This window comes from Trachypithecus francoisi, unplaced genomic scaffold (genome assembly GCF_009764315.1).
Source record: "Trachypithecus francoisi isolate TF-2019V2 unplaced genomic scaffold, Tfra_2.0 Lachesis_group15, whole genome shotgun sequence".
Classification (NCBI taxonomy): Eukaryota; Metazoa; Chordata; class Mammalia; order Primates; family Cercopithecidae; genus Trachypithecus; species Trachypithecus francoisi.
In genome coordinates this window covers 80,606,247-80,614,683 of record NW_022681460.1, presented here as the reverse complement: position 1 = coordinate 80,614,683, position 8,437 = coordinate 80,606,247, and the positions used below count along the sequence as shown (strand labels likewise).

At 35.0% G+C, this 8,437-nt stretch overlaps 1 protein-coding gene across 6 annotated transcripts in view; it reads right to left on the bottom strand.

Moving 5' to 3' along the window:
• Window positions 1-4,565: 4,565 nt before the first annotated feature.
• Window positions 4,566-8,437, bottom strand: part of BCLAF1 (BCL2 associated transcription factor 1) — a 31,584-nt gene continuing 27,712 nt past the window's right edge. For 5 of the 6 annotated variants that reach the window (XR_004442952.1, XM_033235366.1, XM_033235368.1 and 2 more), the window contains 2 exons: window positions 7,266-7,478; window positions 4,566-7,110 (listed from right to left, as the gene is read on the bottom strand). Coding sequence is in view for 5 of the 6 variants with exons in the window: in XM_033235366.1 (XP_033091257.1) it covers window positions 7,105-7,110; window positions 7,266-7,478 (219 nt within the window). In the remaining variant the exon portion in view is untranslated. The remainder of the gene's footprint in view (window positions 7,111-7,265; window positions 7,479-8,437) is intronic. The other variant, XM_033235367.1, reaches the window with a different exon arrangement.

Genomic DNA, 8,437 nt, shown 5'->3' with positions numbered 1-8,437 from the left:
AGTTCTGCCGTCCTTTTTCTTAATGGCGACTATCAAATGGCTTCTGCAAACAGTACATTCAAAACAGGTTGTTGCTGTTACATATACGAAATTTATTACTGGGCAGTGTTGAGAACTATTTTTGAAACCTCTCCATAAAGGATCTGCTCCTTACCTGCTTTGTTCTATCAATACTCACATCTCATTTTCAACGTATTCCCTCAATGTAACACAGTGCAGGACTGACATTTGTCCAGGATACCAGAAAATTATGTTAAAAAAACATGTCAACATACCATGTGTCTAAAATTTTTAGGCTTCCCAGTGTTTAGGAAAGAGGCGAGTCTAAATAGATGAACCCTGAATTAGAGACAGAGAACCTGATCCTTAAAAGTATCAAAGAGTTACTAGAAGAATCCTGATTTGCATATTAATACTCATTTGGAGCCTAACTCAAAAAACAGTCTATGATTGTATTATATAAATATATAATGCAAGAAAATATTTTCACATATTACAGTGCAAGAATAAAAATGAGAAAAGGGCAGAGCCTTATCTTGTTGCTGCTCTAGTGCCTAGCTCATACTTATCAAACTAGTGCAATAAAACATAGAACTTTAAAACTGCAAGTTATATCCATGTAACGGTTGCTTTAAGAATATACATCCTAATCCAATTACTCTGCTACATATTCCTAATAACTGGAGCACTATCATATTCCAGTAAGATGGTTTTAAGGCCTCTTATTTTTACTGTTAACACTCTGGCATCATGCCCTCAGCCACCAGAAAAAAATGTTGCAAGAAACACTCATCTGAAAACCTGTTCCTATTCTAGGAACATCAACATCTAAATGAAAACCTAAGGACAAGTACCTCAAGATTTGGTAGCAGGAATAGTTATGCTTCCCAGAAGTAGTTTCATTTGACACTGAAAATTGCATACCTTATTTCCCTTTTTCATATAGCTACTATTGGCCAATTCAAGCTCTGAATCTTTTTCCTTCAGTGACAGACTAGCCAAATACTTCCTAAGTGTTGCTCAAGTTGAGAATACAGAATACAATCAAGATAAAATATTGTCCTCAGGGGGCAGACAGCTAAATCTGTAACTACATGAGAAGCCATATGTTTTTCCCCAAATTCTCTAACCTCCCCACACCTCAACTAGAGTTTGACATTCTAAAGCTAAGATTTCAGAATCATTTTATATAACTCAGTTCTGTTCACTGAACCTTATCTTTTGTAAAGGACAATATTCATGTTTATAAATACGGAAGATTATCTTAAGGTTGTAACAAGGGAAAAAGTATACTTTGAAATCTAGAAAGGACTCCAAAAACAATGTGTTTTAGTTTTCCAGTAAGTCATGAATGGAACTGTTTTTTTCTTTTAAATAAGCAGCCATCAATTTTTCACTCCCAAGTTCTATCAAAGACTTTCAAGACTTTTACATCCCATTTTCCAATTAAAAGTACAAATTAAGTTTTAAAAGATAGTCATTTCTTCCAGCTGACAAATCCCCTTACTGCAGTATCTGAACTCGATCACTCAGAAATCTGATTCCTCACTTCTATGTTGAGGTGATATTACTCCACAAGTCTGTATCTTCAAGCCATTTTAATAAGAGTATGCTGACGTTAATCAGTTAGTTTTTTTTTTGTTTTTTGATTTTTTTTTTCCGAGACAGAGCCTAGCTCTGTCACCCAGGCTGGAGTGCAGTGGCACGATCTCTGCTCACTGCAGCCTCTGCCTCCCAGGTTCAAATCATTGTGGTGCCTCAACCTCCTGAGTAGCTGGGATTACAGCGCGTGCCATCATGCCCAGCTAATTTTTGTATTTTTAGTAGAGGCCAAGTTTCGCGACGTTGGCCAGGCTGGTCTCGAACTCCTAACCTCAGGTGATCCGTGTCTCAGCCTCCCAAAGTGCTGGGGTTACAGGCGTGAGCCACCACACACAGGCCTTTTTTCAAAGTACATTTGGTAATGATATTCAACTTCTTCCAAAAATTATTCTGGAGTGGGAAAATCTTTGGTAAGGTAAAAAAATAAAAAAAATAAATTAATCCTGCAGGCTGGATGTGTGAGAAGTAAAATTAAAACTTAAAAAATTCTGGCCAGGCACGGTGGCTCACGCCTATAATCCCAGCACTTTAGGAGGCCAAGAATTAGAGACGAGCCTGGCCAACATAGTGAAACCTCACCTCTACTAAAAATACAAAAATTAGCTGGGTGTGGTGGTGCACACCTGTAATACCAGCTACTCAGTAGGCCGAGGTAGGAGAATGGTTTGTACCTAGGAGGCGCAGGTTGCAGTGAGCCGAGATCGAGCCACTGCACTCTAGCCTGGGTGACAGAGCAGGACTCCATCTTAAAAAAAAAAAAAAAAAAAAATCGAGCCACTGCACTCTAGCCTGGGTGACAGAGCAAGACTCCATCTTAAAAAAAAAAAAAAAAAAATTCAAAGTGCATTTAACATTCTTTTTCATGGTCACCTTACAAGTATCCTGAGAACTCAACAGAAAGTTTAGTTTTCCCTTCTAGTACAAATGAGACTGAAAAATTATTTTCCATAGTGAAGGACTCAATAAGGTAGCAAGTAAACCACTATTCTGGAGGGTGAGTGGTATTTTTTATTGTGGCTCTTCATATTCCATGAAATTTGTAATCACTATGACAGTACCAAGAATTTACTGCCAAATACACAGTTCATGCTGTGATTATAAATCATTTCACACCACCTAAATGTACTGTGTAGCTATGATCATGTACTTTTATTAAAGGGAGAGCTCATTATTAATGAATCTGGAAGCTGGCCAACCCCAAAAGATTAAGAAAAATTCGATGCACATTCTTGGGGGAAAAGCATTAAAGCCTGCTCACCCAACCTTTTTCTATTTTGTAAGCATATTACCTTCTACACTTTATAAGTGCTACAAATCAGTTAAAATATCCATAGGAAAAATTTTCTTATACACAGATTACAATTAAGACACATTATTTGAACGTTTCTAGTTGCAGTGGAATGCTGTCCTAATCATGCCTGTTCTCTTTCATCAGTGAGACTCATTTTTAAAGGTCATAGTCTGGTAACATAAAGAGAACTGGTACTCTTAATTAAATGTACAGGTTTAGTCTCATTACCATCCCTGACACATGTTAATTATTACTGCATGTTTCTAAAACAATAGGAGTCCAACTCATAAATTAACAATCTCTGTGGCTCTTCAGTTAAATACAACTAGATTCCATATATTCCCGAATCCTAAGAAATGTAAAACTTGTTCATTTAAACTTCATTAGGACAGTGTACTAATTTTTAGTATCTAACCCAATAAAATTTGAAACAGATTTAACAATAGTTATCAACTATTTGAGAACTTTAAACATATAATGGATATTACTTTCTCACATTAAGGCTCAAGGGATTGAGTCTAGCCAAATTAATCCCAATAACAATCAAGTTTATTTCTCCATTTGCCTTCCCCTTCAACTTTGTAAACTGAGAAAGGCCTCTGTACTTCTCTTTCTGGATGTGAAAATGTATTATTATTCCACAAGGAAACTATAGGTACATCCCCACCAAAGGGATTCCAGTTGAAACCCAGAAAAAGTAAGTTAAATAAATGTCCTTAATCATGCAGCATACTTATATAAGAAATTTGTATATAACATTACAATCAGGCCGGGCACAATGGCTCAAGCCTGTAATCCCAGCACTTTGGGAGGCCGAGACGGGCGGATCACAAGGGCAGGAGATCGAGGCCATCCTGGCTAACACGGTGAAACCCCATCTCTACTAAAAGATACAAAAAATTAGCCGGGCGAGGTGGCGGGTGCCTGTAGTCCCAGCTACTCGGGAGGTTGAGGCAGGAGAAGGGCGTGAACCCGGGAGACGGAGCTTGCAGTGAGCTGAGATCCGGCCACTGCACTCCAGCCTGGGCGACAGAGCAAGACTCCGTGTCAAAAAAAAAAAAAAAAAAAAAAATTACAATGATCTAGTATAACGAAGCTACCAATGATCTTACACAACCCTTTACGTGCATATATACGTACATACAGCGTTCTTATTTCTCTCACAGAATTTTTAAGGACTAATTTGCCATTTGCATGAGTCAAAATGTGTCAGTTGTCGTAGCACACAAAATTCTATGAAAATGCTTTGTTAAAAGTGACAGGATGGCACATAGTAACAATTATACCAGATCTTACTCAAAGTGAATGAAAAGACCATTCTTTTTAGTTATTCACCAGCTACTGCGTTTTTAGAAAGAGAAGTAATCACCATATTATTATGGGTGCAAGGTCCCAGATTAACATAAGAAAAAGAGGACAAACTAGAAATCTAGAATTCCTGTATTTCAAAATAATGGCTTAGATTTACCAACTGTAAAATTTCCCACTTTCCCAGGGGAGACAAGGGAAACAAAAACAAAAACAAAACACAAAAACAGTAAAGAGAGGTTTGAGGGATTTTAAAAAGCATTTATCAAGCCTTACCACACCAGTAATCTTCCTAACAGATGTGCTAGTATTCTAAAATAGGCCATAGAAGTTGTGTGAAATAGACACAGGTAAACAAACAACAGCGGTTACTTGTGACATTTTATTGGCGTATGACAATTTACAAGGGTCCCTGTTGCATTATACATCACACTGAGTAAGAATCGTTTAGCCATCTACATTCAATGTTACTTACTGGGTAATATTTTTCTCAAATTATAATTCCCGACACTGATTTTACCTGTGACAAAAGGAACAACAGTAATTCCTTGAAGTAGACTGTAATTGGAAAAACGTTTAGCTTTTAATATAAAAATTCCTAGGATGCTGAAAGGTACACATACACACCTAAAGAGTCATGGCCTTCTTAAACAGCTTTCTTAATCCTTTCTAGAAATATCCTTTGGTTCGGTTTTTATTGCCCTTCTCTAGGCAAAATATGTTAACGCAGGTATCAATGAGTTATTTCCTAGCATTTGTAAGCAAATATCCTTGCCAAGAGGAACCATTCAACTTTTATAATGTTGTCAAGTGTGGAGTTAAGATGTGTTTTAAAAAAATATACAGGCTACTTTTTATATGCTTGATCTGAAAAAGATAACATCCATAATGACATTCTATTACAGAGTTCTTACAATTACCCTAGCCTACTATATTCTAGTATAACACTCTTTTCTCAATTTTGTTTAATAGAATAAAAGTAACCAAAGGTTAAAGCAGTGCATTTGAACTTAAAATATAACCTGCCCACAGGAATTAAGTAGCTTTATTTCCACTCTCTATTAAATAATTTCTCAAATCCCCTTTTACCTATTGTCTTAAGTGGATAAGCACATAGTCATGCACACAGATTTGATGTCTAACCAAGTTAACTGTTATGTATTTATTTGTATACAATAAAAGGGTCATGAAAATTCTGTGTTGGGGATCACATCCATGTTGCTTTCACACGTAAGTATTATTCTGAACAGGAAAATATCAGTTATGTCCTGATTAATGCAATACATACTTCCTTTGGCAGGTATTTCCTCTGCTTTAATAGACAATTTCAGAAAGACACGTTAAGGGGGGAAAAAAAATCACACAATACTAAGGATCTGAGGGCCATTAACATCACATATGTTGAGTTTGCTTTAGTTTTGTTTCCAACAGCTCTTAACCAACGTCCCTGGCTGTAATCTAGGTGCTAGACGCATTGCAAATCCTCGAAAATGTTTTAAGATGAAAGAGCAATACATTTAAGATCTTCAAAAGTTTACATTAACAGAATAAGCATTAGCTCCTTTTAACACACACAACTAAATTAACAAATGAAATGTGTCTACTTTTATATATGCCCATAAAGCAGATAGACTTAACATTGAAATTTAATATTTTAGATTTTCACTCCTTTAAGAGCTATCAATATATAGACACAAAAGATAATTCACATTTGAAAAATTATCTACCTGAAGAATAGAACCCTTAAGAGGAAAAAGAAAAAGCCATTTTACAAACTGCAACTGAAAAGGGGGGGGGGGGGGGGAACAAGTTAGATCAATGCAGCAACAAGCTTCCTGCCAAAACTTTTATTGGTGACATTTGAAAAACAATTTTCTTAAAATACTATTAATGAACAGTATGTTGTGTTTCTCTATTTTTACTAATAGTTACACTACAAACTAATGTTCAGCTCAAATAAATATGTAAGATATGACATCAGGTACTAATGTATCAACTTATTCTGCAGGATAAACCTCCTCCATACCAACCCCAGGATTATAGTTTTTCTTCTGTTTAAAACTAGGATGTTCAGTAGAAATGGGGTTTCTATTTGCAGTATTATTACAAACCAGTTTCCTCTCACAAATAGCTAATATCTAAGACCATGACTCAAACTATCAAATAGGAATAGAAAGAGAACACTCGGTTTTGAACGCAAATAGAAAAGGCTCCTAAGAATGTTCTTTATAGGCCACTGCTTGCTTTCAGTAAAAATAACATTTTCTCAAAACTTTGCAATCTAATTTTTAATAGCTTGTACTTTTTAGCTATTGGCAAAGCTTCTTTTTTTTTTTTTTTTAATTCCTTCTTAAGCATTTGCTCAAGTGTTAAACTAGCTTAGTTTACCAAAGTAACAACCTTTTGTCTGTGGTATACTTCAAAAATTAGTCACCCTACAATGTAGTGTGTTCAAATTAAACAGATGTATACAGTTAAAATAATTAGTGTAGCCTCTATAAACAATTTCTGTTCCAGGATTTATATGTAGAGCTAACGTTTACTTCAGAATAAAACATTGACAAACAGGGAAGGAAGAGAATCAGAACTTTCACAGAGCTGTACTTGACCGTATCTTATAGACAAAGCAGAATTACAATGCATGTAACAAAAACGTTAAAAGTTTTTTTTAAAAGTTGATAGTTACAAATATGGTACGTAACAATTTTCTACTTTATTTCAGTACAATTTTCAACATACAGTCTACTATTTCTCAAGATATTTGAAAACTTAAAACAAAATTTCTATAGACTACTTGCAAACAGTAAAATTTAGGTAAAATGCTTACATTCTTATTTGAAAACAAAAATCAGGTAAAAAAATGGTGGGTGCAAGTTCTGCTCTGCTGTAATCTTACTTCATTATTATTCCTAAAAGAGAGAGAAAAAAAATTGAAGATTAACACAAGATGTGGAGAGTTAAAAGGAACCATATTAATAATTGTTCCTAAAAATGAAATAACTAATTCACCCACCAAACCTGTATCCAAAAAAATCTGTCAGAATCATAAGGTGAAATTTTATACCTTTTCCTCCTTGCGTCTGTCCTTCTTTTCTTCATTATTTTCCATGGTCTCTTCTTCATCTTCAACAATCCCATCCCCTTGGTATTTGTCATGAGTCCATTTAGGACTGCTACCTGATTTTTTGAAGTTAAAGCGCCCTCTGCCACGTTGAAAAGTACCACGACCTCTTCCTCTTTTGGCCCAATAATCCACACCATCATCTCTGTCGTCATGCTACAGAAAGGTTAAAAACAATTGTCAATGAAATGTTTCTTGTAAAGATCATTTCTCCAATCATAAACCATAGTATTAACCTTCTGAAGATTGGACATATGAGATTGGTAATATTCTAAAACAAAATCAGTAAAATTGCATTTTTCAATAAAAATATATTCCCTCGTCAAGAGAATAACTACATCTTACTACTTAGCCACCCAAGCACTGAGGGTTACCCAATCATTTGGAGAATCTCAACTGCTAAACTACCATTGATTTTTAGAATTCTCAGTTTTGTTTTTGTATTATGTCAATCCAAGTCCACTTATTACACCAAATGCAATGAGATAAAATAACCAGTTTTTCTGGTTATTTCTAAACATCTTAGTCATAAAGATGCGGCAGAAAGTCATAAAAATATCGCTAACGTTCACTAAAATGAAACTGGTGGTATGAATTTTATACTTTACATATAAAAGCAGATTTTAAATATACTGAGATTGAAATCTAGATCAATGTATAGTACATATCAATGTTCTGGGCTAGAGAATTTCAACGGTAAATCATGACATGGTCCCTGGAATTAACACCTCACTCAGTTCTTCTTCATCAATCTAAAGTACTGCAGTTATCACATCCCAGCTTTAATTATTAATTGTATTCAAATAAAGATGTTCCCCAAATTATGAATTGTTCTATTAAGCAAAACAATCTGCAAAACTGAAAAGTACTTGACTTTGTAGATGAGTAGAAATTGGTATTATATTCATACAAAAGGCCAAAGGAGTCATATATGTAATTTAATTAACTGCTAACTTACTAACTTTGTCACCCACAAAAATGGGAAATAAAGCAAAATGCCCCTTTATGAGAAAAGGGGTATAATGCAAACAAAATGTTGTGTAATCTATAGAGTACTAGTAGTGAGCAATCATCCAAAAGCCACTAAAACTTTTTTACATAATATATGAGGTTTT